Here is a 20276-nt window from a genome sequence, read left to right on the forward strand (position 1 = left end):
GACTCGCAGGAGTCTCCTCCAGCACCACAATTCAAAGGCCTCAATTCTTTGGCGCTCAGCCTTCCTTATGGTCCAGCTTTCACAGCCATACATTAATGTTGTTAAATTTGATTCTTTTTTATTTTGGAACTGTTTTTGGACACTGTTGATTTGTTACTTTGGTCTGCCATCTGGGGCCTATGCTGCACCATCACAGGTTAGTGCAAATGATGTTGCACTAGCATAAGCCAACACTAGTGCAACAGCATTAGCACTTGCTACTAATATGTCATCAAATGTGAGTGGTAAAGCTTGCAGCTGAGTTTTGCGGGCAAATAGCGACTTCTCCCTCTTTGCAGAGCAAGCATTAGTGACAGTGCTGCCCCACTGCTTGTATAGTAATGGGACGTGTCAGGACCTCTTTACTAATAGCGAGAATAAATTACCAGGAGTCGCAGGGAAGACTGAATCGCCTTGAACCCCAGCGTTTTTATGGGTGAGATCACCCAGGCCCCCTGCAGTTACTTATGACAGCATGCTGCCGGGCACTGGTCTGCACCGCCAACTACAAACTTTTAGACCATATACAGAGTGTTTTATAGATTCTGAGTCACATGGGCCCAGCAGTTGGGCAGTTGATGGCGAAATAAGGTGAACGCAGTTAGAAGAAGGTGAGAGGTCTGCAGTGGGGGCTGAATACAATGGCATTTGATTCAGGATATTAATGATCATGGGATTATTGTGAGTCCTGGCATGCAAATGAGGGTGATTGCAATGCTGTTAACCTGGCAGCCTGACCAGTTCTTACTGATCAGCAAAACAATAGCCCTGGCAGCATCTTGGTGAAGCCATCAAGCCCCATGTCTTAAAGTAACAGCAAATGCCAAACAGTAACCTGGCTTGGAATTTTTAGGTGTTTCCTGAGAAAGGGGTGCAGTGATTTTATAACGCAAAGACACATAAGCATCCCTTTTCTGCCAGGATTTATCTAAATTTTCCCAACAGACATCTATAAAAGCTTTAAACAAACAAACAAACAAACAAACAAGCAAATAAATATTAGCAGCACTAAATACTGACTCTGGTGTGGAAAGATGGGGTTAAGAGTGAAAATAAATGCAGTGGATAGAAGCCAGGAGCTGCTTTCTATGAACTCTGCCCTTGGAAGGTGTCCTTGTCCAATTTTGGGGAAATCCTTCTTTTCTCCTGCATTTTTGGGGGCCGGAATGTATCATTCTGGTGAGAAGGGGTGGGGAATTCTGTCATCTGCCCAGTTGCATGCAGTTAAATCTAGATCCAACTCTTCTCCTCCCCCAGTTTTCTCTTACCACTTCTTCCAAAAATGTAACAGCTTTTCTAGAACTCTATATGGGAGAGAGAGGTTGGAAGTGGTTTTGGAAGGATTACATACTTCTCACCACCTCTGTGTTTTTAATAGGCCTGTACCAGGACTGCTTTCCTTGGACAAAGGCAGTTCTCTGGGTTTTATTATACACATTTGTGCGTAGGCGTTGCTTTTCACTTAGGTGACCCACATCCTATGCAAGTGGCCGAAGAAGCAGGAGAGAAGTGAATTTGTTTAAGAACTGTTCCTTAGAGTTTGGCGTGCTCATTACTCATGGTTTTAGAAGAGATAAGGCAGAACATAAATGTTCCCTGGCTCCCTTGCCTGCTTAGCTCTCTTTTGGGTTGGTCTTTCCCAACCTGACGCCCCCCAGGTGCCGTCATTTCCGGGCAGGTTCGGGAATTAGGTGCTATTCAAAACTAGCTTTGTTGTCTTCCAGGAAAAGCAATCGTGAATCAGCTCTCTGAGCAGATGCTGTCTCATTTCCCTTGCCAGATGTCAGGGAGTAGCAAAGTGGGTGAGCTTGCACTGCGCCCAACTCTGAATCCTCTTTTTCTGGGCCAAGTAATAGATGGGATTCTTGTACTGAGCTATAGCTCAGTACATTAGTACATACAGCTCAGTACATACAGCTCTAGAACATTAATTTTAAAGGTGTTGTACAGAGCAGAAGTCTTAAACTTATATACTTTTTATTAACTCTTTAGTGAAGGTTTTATGACTCTTGAATAAAAACAGATGTGTGCATCTACGTGCACCCCAAACCCAGCCCCCTCCATTCACCCCCTCCCATTATTCTTCCAGTTTGAAGGGATTTCGTGAAGGACACATAGTGTTGCAAGTATGATAATGTACATTTTTCTGTTGACCACTGAGATATAGAAAATGTAGAAGTCTTCACTCGTCTATCCTTACTCCTTCATGTGTGTTCTAGCAATCAGTGGAAGGGTTAGGAAGAGACAGAAAGAGAGACGGATGGATGGAAGAAAAAGATACAGAGTAGATTCCAAACTTAGGCATGATGGGGGGGGGGGAAATTAGGCAATTTAAGAGGATGTGCCCTAGCCCACTCACTCTTCTCACTGACACCTTCTCCAGGTCCCTGAATATATTATGCAGAGGGTTGGGGGACCCTGCTAAATGGGGTGAACTGTGTTGCAGGGGGAGGGGATACCCCCATCAAGCAGAACCAGATCTGCCCTTCTGTTCCTGGAAGGCAGATCCAGGATCTAGCACACAAGGCCAGTTCATTGCTAATTCAAGTCCCACTGATTTGAAAAGGTAGTATAAGACTGAATGAAACCCAATGTTTTCCTAGCCCTTCACTCCAAGCAATAGATGTTCCTCATCATATGTATTGGCAGCGTATCTAATGCCTGTTAGACTGTTCCGAACCATCTAAGTTTCTCCAGATTTCCCAGTTTCTAAAAAGCCATGCCAAATCTCCTGGGAGTTTCTCAGGATTGCCCCTCTTAGTATAAGCCACCCAGTCATGTGCTACTCACCCTAAGTCGGCTGGTCCCAACCTGGTCCCCCCCCCCCCGCCCCCCATGCGTTGGCTGCATCACTCAGCATGGTTGGAAATTTGGGGAGTTGTAGGCCAACATGAACGGAGGGTGGCAGGTTGGGAAAGGGGCTCGCCATAGTTCAGTGCTGAAGCTTCATTGTATCCTGAGGAAAGTTTTCCTGGCAGCTGAGTTTTCACGTCACCCCAAAGGTGCCACCTTTGCATGTATAGAAAGAAAACGGGCTACACTGCTCACATTCCTCAGGCCTCCATGCTGGCTAAGGAACACTGGCAGGTGTGGAACTTTTCTCTGCAACGTGTAAAATGTTACAAGACCACTTTAGCCAAGCACCTTCTGCATTTGCTTCCTCCTTCCCTCCACAGTGAACCTCGTCTCTACAAAGGACGTATATAAAAAACTTGGAAACAGTGCGTGATCTTGCTGCTGACTTAAACTTGCGTACACTTTGGCAATTGGTAATTAGATTTAGCGACCTGCTGAGGATAGCAATTTCTCTACCCAGTAACCTTGCAATGGCTGCCTGCTGGAGGGGAAAAAAAAGGCTAATCAGTGGTTGGCATTTCAGAAATAGCACAAAACGCATTAGCTTGACCAAGTCAGGGCAACAGAATGACTAGCAAATAATGTCACTGATTCTCTCTGCTTGTGGAAGTTGGTGGCTAAAGGATGTCGAGAAGGGAGCTGAGAAGGATGGCATTTTATTGCTACCTGGAAGTGATGCTTTTAGTTCAATGGCTGGAAGGGCCAAACTGCATAGCGGACTTTTCTGCATTGCTTGTTTACTGGAAATTTAAGGCACGCCAGAACAGTAGAAGCTCATTTCATCTACTATAAAAAACCAATTTTGTTAATTTTTGGGTATTCATTTGTTCCTGGTACATTTCGCTAACAGTGGCTTAGTAATGTTTCCAATCGATGGGGAGATGCAGTTTTGCTTGTGGAAAAATTTCACTGCAGATGCACTTCTGGTTGCCTGGCAGTGCCAATTGCACTCAAACGAAGTTGTTGTATTACAGGAATGTTTATCAGGCTTCTTATGCTGGAACGTTTCAAGTGCTGCAGAATAGAGGTGGAAGGGGCTACAAACCCCCTAGAAATCTGGCTTGACCACAGCCTATTGCAAGGGAAAGAGTGAACATTTGCAGTGTAAGTGATATTGACTTTAGAAGATGGCTTCAGGTTGTTAAAAAGACGTTCTTTGTACACAACCAAAGAGTGCTTATTGGCAGGATTGCTCTGATTTTTATCTGTGCCAGTGACTGTCAAGACATCCATGGTAATGCCTATCATAAACAGAGAGAGGTGAGGTATAAAATCTGTGGATCAGATCAAGGTCATTTCATTTTGTCTGTGTAGATGAAACCCTGTTTGACTTCTCTGTAGCAATTCACCCAAATGCAAATTATTCTGAAGCCAAAGAGGCAAAGCCTCCGTGGACTCCATCTGGGCAATATCTGGGGTAAATTTCTCCCCTGGAACACACAGGGGATGCTGCCCCTGCTGCCTGATTGCCAAAATTTGGTAGCATGACAAGAAAAAAGGATTTAAGTAGCCTCCCCCCCCCCCCCCGCCCCACAACTCACTTTTTTCCTGCCAGGGTACTGGGTGGCAAACCACAGCCTGTTCTATTAAAAAGCAGGGGAAATTGTGATGGCAACGTTTGATGGGAATTTTGACAGTGGGGGTGGGAGGGACCCCAAAAAGGACAGGGGGGTATGTGATTAGCAGGCCAGGTGTTGCCCATCCCTGCTCTATATAATAGAAACAGGCTGAAAGAGCCCAGTTCTGGAGCATGGTTTGGTTCCTGGCAGGTATGATATAAGCAGGGATCCACAAATAATGGTCTGGCTTAACACCCAACCCTCATTCATTCATTCATTCATTCATTCATTCATTCGCCAAAGCATTTTACCTCGTTCTTTACCAGAGTCTCAGGACACCGATACAACAGTAAAAAAGCAGCATCAAATAAATAAAACCTGATAAAAACCAATGTTAAAACTGATCAACTCTTAAAATACCGTGAAAATACAAAGGGGTTGGCCTGGCGCTGAAATGAATATAGTGTCAGTGCCAGGAGCACCTCTCTGGGAACATGTTCCAAAACTGGGCTGCCACCGCAGGAAAGGCCCTTCTCCAGGTAGCCACTCTCCTGATCTCCTTCAAAGAGGGCTCCTGAAGAAGGATCCCTGACCCAGATCTTAAGGGGTGGGCCGGTGCATAAGGAAGGAGTCACTACCAACCCCTCTCTTTTTGTTGAGTCCTCTGGCATCCTCCCTGGGGCTGCATAGAGACCTGTGGTCCCCTGTAATTCCTCCAACGTATGGAGAAGGTAAGCAGCAGTGGGAGCCGCTCAGAAAGGATTCCTGTTTTTAATTGCCAGCTGTCCTGCTCCGCAGAGGACTGGGTGCTCTCCCAGTGACAGGAGGATTAGTAACTGCCTGGATGTGCGTTAGCTGGAGAGTGCAGTTTTTAGAATTAGAATGAAAGACTGCCTTAAACCCTTGCCTTTGTGCTACGTGGGAGTCGTTCCGTGTGATGGGAGTTAGGTTTACACAGGCCGCAAACTGCAGGCCTGCTCATCTGTGTGCTGTGCAGCTCCTCCTGTGCCATACATTGCCGGCCCATAAGCACCGTATGCATAGAAGCTGCTCCTGAGAGGCCAACAGAGAGGCCTGCAACTGTGGACTCCCCCAAGGCACGTGGCAATGGGGACCGTCATGGCGAGGCCCCCTGCAGTTCCGTGCTGCCTGCCCTACCTGCTCCCGCATCTCTCAGCCCCACAGTAGACAGCCCTACTGTTTGGGGCTCCTCTCTCCCTCCCGACTGTCAGGACACCCCTAATCCCCAAGAAGCCTGTGTTTCTGCCCCACTGCTGTGATCCTTAACATCGAATCTGCTGGCACTCAAACCGAGTCCTGCCAGTGATGAAGCATGGCCACAGTGGGAATCGCACTTCCAGGGAAGCGTTGGGCAATGTCACTGCAGTTGTTTGATCTCCCCAAGTCCTTTTCCTGTTAGAAGTGAAGGAGGCCAGTGTGAGGGAATGGCAAGATCAGATTATTATTATGTATCATGTCTGAAATCCTGCCCTCTCTTCCAAGAGCTCAGGATGCTGCCTGTGACTCCTCCTTTTATCCTCACGACAAGAGGATAGATTGGGGTGAGGATAGCAGCTTGCTGAAAGTTAGCTAGTTAGCATGCTGGCTAATTGGAGGTTTGAACCCAGGCCTCCCTCGTTAAAGGACTATCTGGGTGGAAAAAAGGCTGTTTTGCTTGGGCAGATTCAGTGCAAACATGGATCATACTTGTGTTCTCCCAGTGGTGAGAGAATAGTGCAGCTCAGCGAGAGCCAGTGTGGTGTAAGGATTAGCATGTTGCACTGGGACTGGGAGATCCAGGTTTACGTCCCCACTTGGTCTCGAAGCTCTCTGAGTGCTTTGGGCCAGCCACCTACACCCAGCATACAGTCATGAGGTATTATCATTGTATATTGCTTGGTTATAGACACTTTGGAGAACAGCTGTGGTGCCCTTGCTACAGGATTCTACTTAAAAGTAGCTTGCTGTTGTTGATGATGATGATGAAGTAGTTGTATAATATGCAATAATATTCAGATCACTTGGGGCCAGTCCATACAGGGCTTCGTAGTTCATCTCCAGCATGCCGAATTGTGCCTGGAAACAGTCTGGGGGGCAGTGAAGGTCTTTCAGCAAAGCAGTTTTGGGATCCCACTAATCATCCGAGTCAACAGTCTGGCACCAGCTCTCTGAACTAGCATGGTTTCCAAACAGCTGGTTGTATATTTGTCCGTAATTTGGAAAATATGGATGTTCACATGTCAGGTTCACATGGACAGTCATGCCTTAATGCAAATGTGAGCAAACAGTGATGACCGGTGCCCGCAGACTACTTACTTCAGACCCATCTGTAGCATCACTGCATAAAATGAAAAATGTTTTATCTATTGCATCAGAAAATGTAGTAAAGCCTCTGGAGAGTTGTAACAGCTGTTTAATTCATCCAGTTGGTTTGGTAATCTAACCCCTGGCTTGTTTGCAAAATGATGTATGTGACATGAGCTCACAAACTCTGTTTCCAACTGCAGGGAGGAGAACACTGTTACTACCAAGGCCGCATCCGAGGGAATTCACCATCCTTTGTTGCTCTGTCAACATGTCATGGACTTCAGTAAGTTGTTCTGAGATGTTTTATATACAGATGGATGCAGATTTCTTCAGTGAATAATTGTGATCTTTTAATTCAGATTTCTTCTGGAATGTTGGCCACTATTTTTGAAGAGAAGTTAGAGCAAACCAAAAATACTTGTATTGTAGTTTGGTTGCTGAATGAATGGTCCCACACTCTTAAGTTGATGGTGGTTAAGCTAATTTAGATATCAGATAACCTAGTGTACATTCAGTCAGGGCTGTTGCAACGTGGTCTAGGGACCACATTTCAATTTGGGAAGGGTTTGGAAGCATGCCTGTGGAGGGGTGCGGCATTCCAGCAGTGGGCAAAGCAAGCAGGACCAGATGAATTCTTAGCAACTGGGACTGAGTGCCAGACCAGAATGGAGCCATGCCAGATTTCTCCTGGGTACATGGAACCTGTGTAAATGTGTGTATGTGTGTATTTTCCAGCCTTCCATATAAAATATAGCTCAGTTCAGGCAAGTCTACGCAGGAGTAAGTCCCAGTGCAATAGTTCTTGTGCCTGCAGAGAGAATAGCAGCAGTTCTGCCAACTATTCCAGTGCAATGAGACTGGAAAGCCTGTAGCATGGGATAAAGCACATATTTTACAGGTGGAAGATCCAAAGCTCAGTCCTTACTTCTCCAGGTAGGAGTAGGAAAGAATCAGACCTTTAAACTCCAGAAAGCTCCTGTTAGTCAGGGCTGGATGGACCAAACAGCAGTCCTGGGCTAGGTGGACTCAATACAAGGCAGCTTCCTGGGCTGCTAGAATATGATGCTCACCTGTTCCCACAACTTTGGTCACATCATAGAGGAACTGATTGTGAATCTGGGATTTGTTCCAACAGATGAATTCTGCAGGTTGTTGCAAATGAAATAGTCTAACCGGGTTGGGCAACTTCAGGAGGTCCAGTGGGCGAGTTCTGTCCCCATAGCCTCCCTCCAAGATCTGGGCACAAGGTATTCATCTAGGCATAATAATGCTAGTTAAAGAATTTTTTAAAAATGGTATCCAGAGTGGAGATGTTCTGGAGCACTAAAGTGTAAAAAGGTGCCCCAGATGCAGGCTTGTTTTGGGCCGCAGGGTGCCTTGGTGAAGTCCAGTGAAGGCTGCATGTTGCCCAACCTCATATAAATCATGGTTTATATAAATCATGATTTATACATGGTTTATAAGAGCTTATACTCTTTTTGGCACCAGGTCGAAACCTTTTCATTTAAATGGTATTTTAAAATCAACAACTGTTAACGTTCAGTCGCTCTTGTTTTGTTTTGTGATTTACTATTTTGTCTTATATATTATTCTGTTTTAATCTATTTATTAAAAATTGTTGTGGTTTTAATTGTTCTTTTAAATATTGTATGCCGTCCTGAGATTTTTATATACTAGAATGGCATATAAAAGCATTTAATAAATAAATAAATACATACATACATACATACATACATACATACATACATGGTTTAGAGAACTGGCAATGAGCCTCAGATGCATGGATGCCTTCTTTTCCTCTTGTACCACTTCCTGGTTTGCACAAAACATTGTTTGCTTCCAAACCAGAACTGGAAATCTATTTTAAATCACGGTTTCTAAACCATGAGGCAAGCCATGATTTGTCCTAACCACCCAGAGCAGTCAACCAAAGCCTGTTGCCCTGTTGTAATGATCCAAACCATAGTTGGGAAGATTGTCTGAACCAGCCTGAGGTAGTGGCTTTAAATGCCAAGTCTGAAATGGTTTATATCATGGCAGTTCTGGCAGGAGGACCCCTGTGCTTTAGGCTGTTTTCCACCACCAAGTATAGCAGGTTATAGAACTGGATTGTAAATTATAGAGTGGCTAAACAGTTTGTTGTACAAACCTGGAAATCTCTGGTTCAGATCTCACCTCAGTCATGAACTCATCAAGTTTATGGAAATAGTGTATATAATATATTTTGAACATTCTAAGTGCAAAGTATTGTTTACCTGTTCATTTATATTTATACCATCCAAGATAGGACATCAGAGCTGAGGGCTCACCCTGGCAATGCATTGCTTCTAAGGTCATGTAGCAAGTTGGACTGCTATAAATAGATGCACTTATTTCAAGATTCTTTGTCATCATCCAGTTTCCCTGAAAGGGTTGCACTTATCTTCTGGGTTTTGTATCGATTGACGGTTCCATAATTTCAGCATCGCTTTTCTAAATACATTTTCAGATTATGCATATGTTTCTCAAGCTGGGATGTGTATATATATTTGGTTTGTGGCTTTCCCCTGCCCTATCGCATACTATTTGCATGAACATTTGCCCTTTTTCTTTCTGTTTTCTCCAATAATCCAGACATGGAGTGTGTCAGGTTACGTGCTGAACTTACGTTCGGCAGAGAGCACCTGCCTAAAAATAGGTTCATTTTAATGTATTCTCCAGGGCTGAGCTGCACGGCTTCCTTTAACAGTAAAGAATTGGCTCTCGGCCCATTATTTGCGATCCTTGTTTGCTAACTGGATGAAGGGAGAGACTGCTCATGGCCCTTTGCTGATCCTAGCTTGATGGCTGATGATTCACAAAGAAACCTTCCAAGTTATGGTATAACTTTGGCTTTAATGTTCAGTGCTTTCTTCAGCCTGATCAGTCTGCATCTGAAGCAGACATGCGTTTGCATATACATCCCTTCCTTTCTCTTTTTTGGCCATTAGAATATTCATACACAAGCACACTCAGTTTATAAAGCAGTGAAGAGCTTTTGATGTCCCCAGCTTTTGACATTTTAGGAATGGCTTGGCATTGATGGAAGGGTATCACAGGGCTTGTCTTCTCATGAATGCCATGGAGTGGGTGGAAGCTGTCACAACTCCCCGGCCCCACTCTCTGGAGCAGCCCCACCCTCTGGCTGGGGCGGGGCGGGGAGGTTTCAGCAGAACTGCACTTCTCAGGATGGCTGGCTGTGATGGACCTTCCTCAGAGCCCGGCCTTTGAGAGGGTCGTTCCAGGAGCTTCAGTGACCTCTGAGGACATCAGCGCCAGGCGTTTGGGCCTGCCTGTGACTGGCTTGCCAAAGAGCTGTCCTGCCAGAGCAGCTGACACGACTCTTTGAAAAGTATGGGTGATGCCAATGGGGTGAGGGATGGGAGGCCACAACAATGGGGGTGGGCGGAACATGAGCAGGGACGGGATGTGACAAGGCGGTGATGCAGTGACGGGGGGCTGATGGGGTGGTGATGGGGGCCAATCAGTGGGAAAACTTGCACTGGTGATGAAATATTGGATGGTGTATGATGCATGTGGGGAAGTGAGCATGCCAGAAAGTGTGGTGGCATTCTGCTACCTCCCTAGCATACAAGAACTGTGTATGTTTGAAAATCTGCACTTGTGCAAGTGTATACTTGTGCAGATCACCATATAAAGTAAAAGAAAATTAAGTCTGCAACTCCACAGAATGTACATAACTCAGAAAAAAATGTGTTTGCTGTGGAATCCAGGAGTCAGGTTCATAGAATGTCAAACTCACTTGAACCTGCTGCAGATTTCTAACTGATTCCATTGTCAAATACCTCTTACTACCAAGGCGTTTCTTCTAATGTTCAGTCAAGTTTTAGTAAACTGTATCTTAAGCTGATGAATCACTATCACAGCCAAATCTACAATCAATGAATCACTATCACACAATCAAATCTACATTTTATGTTATCTTGCACATGCTATAGCTGAAAATAATAATGTTGCAGTTGTATATTATATATTTTGGAAATGTAAACATTTAGGAAAGGGTTTCTCAGATACATCCCCTCGAGACTTTTGAGATGACCAACCAAACTTTGGTTTTCTCCACCGATTTTGTGGGATTTGGCTACATCATTGTATCACATGTAGCTATGGTGAAAGCCAAGTCTGTGGAACATCAGTTACTGCAGATGTAGCAATTTAGTTCGCATCATACACAAAACATGTACTGAGAAAGGAAAGGAAAGGAAAGGAAAGGAAAGGAAAGGAAAGGAAAGGAAAGGAAAGGGATTCTTAGTGACAGGGCTTCTTAGCTGTAGTTATTACGATGTTAATAAAAAGACGATACAACAGTGCAAAGAACAAGCAAGGCATTCTTATTGGTTTACCATTTTTGCTGCCCACTGGTGGCAAACAGTGGGCATTGCAGCACTGGTATATAGTTCTGTGTAATCAAGCTGAGGGTTGCAAATCATTTTGTTCAAAGAATAGTCTAAATACTATTGCTGCACATGCTTTGTAGGGAAGAATGGCAAAAATTCTGGTTTAATACATCCTATATTAATAGCATACACTTCAAGAGGAATGTGCTCACAAAGAGAGGTGCAGAAACTCCCCATGGCCGGCATACATGTCAGTCTCTAGGGAACAGGGCTAGCCAATTCATGCATGAGAAATCCTTAGGGCTCCCTGCGGCGGCATGCTGGAAGATGCAGAACTTTCTCCTGTCTAATCTATAGATTGCACCCATAGCTATTTTTTGGTATATGGATCTGATATTTGTCCTGTTTCTAACAGTGGCATGTTCTATGATGGGAATCACACGTATGTTATTGAGCCAGAAGAAAAGTACAATTCACATGTAAGTAAGATTTCAATTGCTATTTATGTGATGCAAGTAACATGTACAGTACCCACAAACACTGTTCTTCACATCTTTAGTAAACAATTTGGCAATCCTTATGTAAGTTCCAGCTGAGATTTTGACTTGCAAGAATACTTCATCAGAAATAGGAATGAGATTAAAATTTAATCTTCATTCATTCCCCTACATATATAAAAACTAATTTCCGGGATTTATATGGAACAAGCTTTAAACTTTCCATTAATTTGTTGCTCATCTCCTGAACACAACATTTAATACACCCTATAGTGCTAGGGTAAAATTCTGAGGGAGTTTATTTTGTATTAATATGCTAAATTTAGATGTTCCTTATTTCAGGAAGAAACCCAGTCACACTCTGTCTACAAATCCAGATTATTTGAATTTTCTCTGGATGATCTTCCATCTGGTAAGTGTTTTTTAAACACACACACACACACACACACACGTTGGTCTTCATGGCTGCATTTATGCTGTCATAAATCACTTGTGGCTTTTGATGTAGTTTATAACTTAAAAACTGAAGAAATTTCCTAGCATAACTATAGGACTGGGAAATGGAAAGCAGACAGCTGCTCTCCTCCTCTACATTCTGCCTTCAAAGGACACCTATAGGCTTTTAAGACTGTGAATAGTTAAGGCAGGCACAGTTGTATGCATGATGAGACAGAAAAAATATTCTACAACTCCCAGCATTCTTTAGCCAGTCATGCCCATTCAGGCATGCTTCTCTCGTACTTTTTGTTCTCTAAGCACATGTACTGTAGGATTGCGCCAATAATGACTTCATGTCTTGAAGGGTCAAAAGTAGGTGCAGCCAGCAAGGAGTCTGTAGCTATAATGGCTGCAGGCAGTTATTATAAATTTGCAGGGTGATTAGAAAGAGAATTTCCAGAGGGTTTTCTAAAGTGTATGTGTTCCATTTTTATCTCACTGTTTTTCAAGGTACAGAGAGTACCACATATCATTTCTCCCCTTTTCTCTTCATAATAATCCTGAGCGTCACCTGTGTGGGACTGGCTGAAGGACACCTAGGGCCATTCATAACTGAATGAGGACCCGAACTTGCTTCTCTCTGGGCTTAGTTGGGCATTCCAACCATTGCACTGTCAGTTTTTGGAGCCAAGGGGCACATTTGGAGTCTTGAGAGAATGTCTTGTGTCTCTCGCAAAATGCCGAAACACTCATTTCAAATTGCTGAAATTAAAAGTGATTTGCCCAACAACCAAACTGAAAGGCAGAAATGGAGGTCCGGGCTCCAAAATAGAAAACCACGCTTTGGAACACAAATACAGATGGTGCTCAGGGATAGCATTTGCTCTGCAGAATGCCAGTGCCTCAGTTATATATATATATATATATATATATATATATATATATATATCAGAAATCTTAAGAAATACTATAAAAAACAGGAGGGGCAAGGAGCCTGGAGGGCACCAAGAGAGGTACCCTTGGAATCCCTAGAATTGCCCTTTGGTGGCTCTTTTTTGAAGTCAGGCACTTCTACCCAGAGTTATTGCCATATAGTCCTTAAAGGCTATACATAAATGCTTAAAAACAATAAGCATTATTTATTATTTATTTATTTATTTATTTATTAAAACATTTCTATGCCGCCCCTTGCCGAAGCCTCGGGGCGGCTTACAACACAATAAAATACAATAAAATACAAAAATAACAATATAAAATTAAAGTTAACAATATAAAATAAATAAAAATATAAAAAATATAAATATATATATATATACACACACATATAAATATAAATATTCACAAGTATAATACTTTACAAATCTACTTATTGTGCTTTGAGTTTTGATCTTTTTTTTAAACATGAAGACATTTATGCCATTGTCCTCTTGACCCATTTCAGTACCTGTGAATATGCTTGCAGGGGGAATGTTATGATTTAAAATTTAAAACATTTATAAAATGTTAAGTTCTGAAGTGTGTGTGTTCAGAAACATTAAAAACATGATAGAACTAAAGTTGTATCTTGAAGAATTCAGAAATGGGATTTTTTGTGTATGAAAGGCATTATTTGTTACATAAAAGCTGTCATTCTTCTCTACTCAGAAAAGATTTTAATATTATAGAGACAGAGGAATGGCTTTTCTGTTATACATATGTCTCTGCTAGGGAAGGTTCAGCAATAGTGGGTGATGATATGCTTCTAGTTTTCATGGCAAAATTTGTTTGCATTCTTTCTGATAGGGAAATTTTTGCCTGTGGTAAAGTACTGGAATGTTTGTCAAGCAGGCGTTTATGCTGCTTCTGGTTCTGACTTTTATTTTTATCATTAAAGATGCAGTTCTATGCATGTTTAGGCAGAGAAAAATCCTGCAACTCAAACCATGCCCCAGCCAGCCAAGTCTAGGATTGCACCCTAAGACTGTTTACCTGTTCTTATTAAAATACTGATTTAATTGTGCTTTGGACACCTCTGGCCAAAGCTGCAGTCCTCCACAGACTTGCTCAGAAAGATGTGCCATTGTCATCAGCAGAACGAAGAGCTGCTTATTACACTGAAAACATTTTTTTCTAGGAGGGGCTGGTCATACCTCACATTAATTTATACTCTGCATCAGCAATAATAACTTAAGCTGGTAGAGGCTTCATCATATTATATTCAGGTTGGTTTTCTCCCTTTTGCACTCCTTTAACTGTATTTTCATCCAGCCATTCAACTACCTCCCTACTGGTTTCTTGCAACAGATATATTTAAGAATTCTTTATTGTTGGCCTTGGTTTTGTCATAACTAGGGCATCCATTTTTTCCAGTCAGTGTGGGGATAATTAAACTTGCATGGGTGCTTTGCTTTGCTTGTGTGCTGACAGTTTGTTACTGAGGTTGAAATGCTTCATTGTAAGGGCTCTCACACTCAGATGCTTTACCTGAGGACTTAGGTTTTTCCTAATTTCCTTGGCAGTTGGAGATTTTTGTAAGGTTTTGTGTTTCAGTGTACTACTTTTGACACCCAGATGCATTTCTGATTGTGGGGAATTTTTCCATGCTGGGGAATAGTCAAATGTCCTCAAAAGACGTGTGGGTGTTTTTCTTACTTAAATTGCACACAGATTAAAGAATGTCATTATTGAATATTGAAGATCACTCATGACAACATTTTAGATTGCATTCTGATAGATTGCTTACCTCAATATCTGAGTCCTGAAATCTTTAAGTTCTTTGATTCAAGAGACTTGTTAAAATTGATGGGTTTATGTAATCAAGTATCTCGCATATTTTATTTGTATATACCTTTTGAATATATAGATCACTTTCTCATGTGTTGATGGCTAGGGGCACAATTTGTGTGGAAAAACATTTTAAAGGGTGCAGCATACCAAGGTCGCTTTCATGTTGCGTCTTTAGGGTAAAAGACCTTTTTGTTCAGCTGTTCTCTGTGCTCTTACACCTGTTTTCTGCTGTTGAAACATCCTGTGCTGCTGCTGCATCTTCATCATCATCTTATATTTCTATCCTGCCTCTTTTCCTCTCATGGGGAAGACAAGGTGGCTTATATAGCTCCATTTTATCTTCATAACTATAACAGCCCTGTGAGGTACGTTGGGTTATATGAAATAGGTATATAAGCCACCGGTAGATTGATTTGAATGTGTGTTCTCTTTAGAATTCTGGCACATGAATGCCACATCACAGAAGTTCATTGTGAAACCAAGTCATAAAAGAAGAAAAAGGCAGGTATGTCCCCGTATGCTGACATTTAGAGATAAACATTCACAGATACATATATATGCATGCACATTTATTGTTCAAATGCAGTTCTGTTGACTATATCCTTGAAGACAGACAGCTTCCAAACTTGGAGAAAATCCTCACTTCCCGGTGCATTATTTTGCGGATGGAGACTCCTGGGGCTGTCTAGTTCAGCCTGGCTGCAGCAGGGTCATCCGGGTGATGAGAACGTGCACAGCCACAGTTTAACAAACGATGGCCCACTGTGACCTGCAGACTTCATGTTTATATCTTCCTCCTTTGTGTGGTATAATCCTTGATGACAAGTGCATCTATAGAAAAGGCCTCCATCTATCTTCAGCTTGCAAGATCTTCTCAGCAACCCCTGTGCTGCCTAACTGGGGCTGAGCTTCCTGACATAATGATTGTTCCAAATGGTTCTGATGGGAAAACTGTAGGTAAACAGAGACAGATGCTGATTTATGCATCTGTTAGAGTAGAAAGAGGTGCACTACAAAAATATCCATAGATAAAGTATTTGGCTTTTCAGACTTCTAGCAAACAGAGATTCTCTAAAGAAGGAAAAAATTCACCTGGTTAGGCATAGGGTTTGTAAATTATCAGCCTCAGTGTGAAAGCTGTTTGTTATCCATACTTCTGTAGAACAGAAGTTCTCTAGAAGTTCTGTGGAATAAATAATTTCACATTTTTTTATTGAGGTCAGACAGCTATCAATATTGTATTGTAATATTGCCCCATTATGTTAGAATAAGCAAATTAGAATGAGATTGTCAATTTGTTTATATCGGACAAACACTGGAAGGCATGACATACATTCTGTTGCTAATTAAGTGTCTAGTATTCTTTTTAAGTATTTCTAAAATGAGGACACAAGGAGGGGAATACAGGAGTCTGGATCTGAGAATTAGATGTTTTGCTACTTGCTGCTTTCAACACGTACCTCATCCTTCTCTTTCTGCAGGTCCATCAGAATGCAAGCAAATTTGAAAAGGAAACAAAATATGTTGAGCTAATGATTGTTAATGATCATCTAATGGTGAGGTTTTACAAGCTGGGCCTTTCTAAGCTAATCAATAATGCATGCATACCTTTGCAACAGATTAATATTAAAGTACTTATTGCAAAATGATTCTGATTGTACAGCGGATGTCATCCAAGCAACTCTGGGTGCTCTCAGTGGCGGTGCCTGGTTTTTTTCAACAGAATACCTAAGTATAGAAGAATGGCCCGTAATTATATAAGATGAGGTGGTGGGGGCGGTTACATTATATATACCATTTCGTCTTGATTCTTTCTTGAATTGTATATTTAACTATGCAACTTAATCCACCAATTTGAGATCAGAGGTCAGAAATCTCTCAGTCAGGAAAGCTCTCGCCTTGGATTTCCTGCATCCTGTGGGGTACAGTAATTGACCAGATGGCTTATGCTGACTGGGAATTGCAATCCATCACACACAGAAGACACCAGGTTCGTGAAGGATGCCGTGGACAAGACATTCTCACACAGATTCAGTTTCCTCAGACAGCCAAGAGGAACTGGAAGTGTAATGGCAATGTCAGGAGCAGGTCTATCCCCGTAGAGAGGCTTCCAGCTCTCACACATTATGGTCTGCTCAGATAGTCATTTGATTCTTAGGACGACTTGGGAGGGTCCAGGTAGGCAGATGGTCCGGCAGTTTCAAGGTTTCTAGTGAAGATTCTCAGGCAGAAGATGAGAAGCAGTCAGTCTTGCAAAAGGAGAGAGACGTATCAGAGCTGGGAGGGAGGTGGCAAAGGTCCTTGACCCAGTCAGGAGATGGACAGGCAAAGTGAGCAGGCTAATTATAATGTGCCCAGTGTCCCTGCCTCCTATCCCTCAAGCAGCAAGAGCCACCTGAAGGCAGTCAGAAGGTTTCTTAAGGGGAGGGGAGGGAGAAATTCAGTTTAGATTCAACTCTTTATATGGGCAGATGCTTCCATGGGTGAAAGAGAGAATGCTACTTTGATTTATACTGTTCTGTAACCTGTTAAGGTTCAGTCAAAGAAGTATGCTTCTAAAGTTTCATCTGGATCTTCTGGAGATGGAAAGAGACAAGGAGAGACCTGTGGGATACTGGACATTTCTTATTAGGTCTGTTCATTTAACCTGGCTGGGTCAAGGAACTCTCTCTCAACCTGCTCCCCCACCCCAGTATTAAAATGATTCCCTCCTTTTCCAAGGTGAACTGGTTCCCATGCTCTGTCTGAGAACCTTCACTAGGGAGCCATAAAGCTACCAAGTTGTCTGCTCACCTGGTGACTCCAGCTGGGCGGCCGGTAATGCGTGAGAGCTGCAGGTCCTCCCTGCAGCGGCATCAAAGTCTTAATGTGTGTGACTGCTTGTGAGCATCTTTTTCATAAATGGGAGTGGTGGTGGAATCAAATTTAAAGGAATGCCTGTGTGTCCAGTCCTGAAACCAGCTATAGAAATCCCCCATTTTAATCAGGAGACAGGGCCGAAAGTGGAATCAGGGCAATTCCACAGAAGAATTAAAAACTGGAAGGGAGGTGTTCTGTCTATTTCAGGCAGGATTTATTCAAATTAATTAAAAAGCCTTGAGGCCATAATCCTCTACACTTCTCACTGGTTATCCAGCTTAATTCAGTGAGATTCAGAAGGGATTTAAGGAGCTGCCACTTGTGTGCAGACTTTCAGGCCCGGGGACCATTCCAGACTTCCTCGCAGCCAGTTCTGACCTTCCAGCATTTCTCAGATAGCTGTGACCCTTCTCATGCCTTTGCTCTTTTTCTCTACCCATGATGGTTTCTCAGTCTCTCAGCTGTACTTTCCGTATTCTAAAATGTTGAAATGCTACTTGTAAGGTTTATTCATTCATTTATTTATTTTATTAAAAGCTTTTGTAAACTTGGCACCAGGCGTACCTTTCTAGGGAGTACATTCCAGAGTCTGGGTGCCACAGCAGAGAAGGCCCTACTCCAAGTTGGTGACCTTTCCCCCTTGCTTACAGAGGGTTCCCAGAGTAGGGCTTCTCCCATAGATCTTAAGGGGCATGAGGGCATATAAGGAAGGAGACGTTCCTTCAGGTATCCTGGTCCCAAGTCATTTAGGGCTTTATAGGTCAAAACCAACTCCTTGGGCCCGGACTTCAACTGGAAGCCAGTGGAGCTGGTAGAGGACCGGCGTTATGTGGGAGTAGTGGCTGGTCCCCGTCAGCAGCCTGGCAGCTCTATTCTGTACCAGTTGCAATATCCAGACTGTTTTCAAGGACAACCCCACGTAGAGTGCGTTGCAGTAATCCAAGCAGGAAGTTACCAGAGCGTGTATCACTGTTGCTAGGGAGTGCTCATCCAGGTAAGGACACAGCTGATGGATCAGTCGAAGTTGTAGGAAAGCACTCCTTGCCACCGCCGCCACCTGGAACTCCAGTGACAGCTCTGGGTCAAGGAGTACTCCCAAGCTGTGGACCCTGTCCTTTAGAGGGAGTGCTACGCCATCCAGAACTGGGTCCAAATCACCTACTTGGAGACCCGCACTGCCCACCAACAGGACTTCCGTCTTATCTGGATTGAGGCTCAGTTTATTGGCCCTCATCCAGCCCATTACCTTGGCCAGGCACGGGTTCAGTACAGCTACCGCCTCACCTGGAGCAGATATAAATGAGAGGTAGAGCTGGGAGTTATCAGCATACTGATGACTCCACAGCCCAAACATCCTGATGACCTCTCCCAGCGGTTTCATGTAGAAGTTAAATAGCATGGGGGACAAAATAGAGCCCTGTGGAACTCCATGGCAAAGCTGCCATGGCGCAGAGCTATAGTGCCCCAGCACCACCATCGGGAATCAGCCGGCCAGTTAGGAGTGGAACCACTGCCATGCAGTGGTTTAGCTATTTGCCATAAGAGCTGTAGGATAAAACATTCTGCTATTCTGGCCCGAACCCTTTTGGACTGGAAGAGGTTCAGTACCCTTGTCCTAAACCCCACAGAAAGCTTCCCATACATCAGTCTCACTTTTTGCTCTGAAACAGCTCTGCTCCTTTTCCGTGAGGGGCGAGTTGTCTATTTAAGTTAGACCCTTGGAAATTATTTATTTATATAGAGAGAATCCACATTCTTACATAAGATGTCTCTTTCTGCTAAGAGGTTATTGATTATTTTCATCTCAAGTTGCAGAAAAGAAGGTCATCGCTTTTTACTGAACACATTTTGAGATTATTTGTTTCTTCTTGCATTTCTTTTCACAATTCTCCAAACTGGAGGTTGCCAACAATATGCTCTTCATAATGGTTGCAAGTGTAGGTTTACTGCCAAAAGCAAAACACACATGCACTTCTGAATGTTCAGTGGCTGGTTTTTTTTTTGTTTTTTTTTTGCCATATTCCAAATCTGAAGCAGCTGCCAGGGAGAGCTGAACACCATTTGAATCAGCGCCACTAAAAAGCACGCACAGATTCAGGATGTGAAATGACATGTTGGAAAATACCCCTTACCTTAACATACCATAAATTATTTCAATAATTTCTTTATTGCCTTTTTCTAACAATGCTCAAGGATCTAGAAAACATAAAATGACAAACAGTGCAATCCTAGACATTTGCTGTTATGTGCCATCAAGTCATCTCCGACTTTTGTTGACCCTATGAAAGAATGCCCTCCAAATTAACCTCTCCTTGGCAGCCCAGCTCAGCTCTTGTAAGAAAAAGAAAATACAGAATTAAGTGGCAATGATTGTTTATATTCAGGCATTGCATTTAGCATTACGCTGAACACATGTGCTGAACACATCATTCCAGGCCTGTCAGGCACACAAGAAGTTCCTCAAGTTTTGCAGAAAGAGGGTAGCAGCCATGGGAGATTTAGAATCTTCTGGTTATAAATGGACCCTAAATCCTTTTCTTTATGTTTCTGAGCAGCAGTAGAGATTGAATTTGGAGTTG

The 20276-nt window shown here is 43.0% G+C and overlaps 1 protein-coding gene across 2 annotated transcripts in view; it reads left to right on the plus strand.

The window, feature by feature from the left end:
- ADAM22 (ADAM metallopeptidase domain 22) overlaps positions 1-20276 on the plus strand; it is a 135084-nt gene that overhangs the window by 60477 nt on the left and 54331 nt on the right. For both annotated transcript variants that reach the window (XM_044425179.1, XM_044425180.1), the window contains exons 5-9: positions 6962-7044; positions 11553-11616; positions 11977-12046; positions 15273-15343; positions 16320-16394. In XM_044425179.1, the coding sequence (XP_044281114.1) occupies positions 6962-7044; positions 11553-11616; positions 11977-12046; positions 15273-15343; positions 16320-16394 (363 nt within the window). The remainder of the gene's footprint in view (positions 1-6961; positions 7045-11552; positions 11617-11976; positions 12047-15272; positions 15344-16319; positions 16395-20276) is intronic.

This window comes from Varanus komodoensis, unplaced genomic scaffold (assembly GCF_004798865.1).
Source record: "Varanus komodoensis strain SLA01 unplaced genomic scaffold, ASM479886v1 scaffold15, whole genome shotgun sequence".
Lineage (NCBI taxonomy): Eukaryota > Metazoa > Chordata > Lepidosauria > Squamata > Varanidae > Varanus > Varanus komodoensis.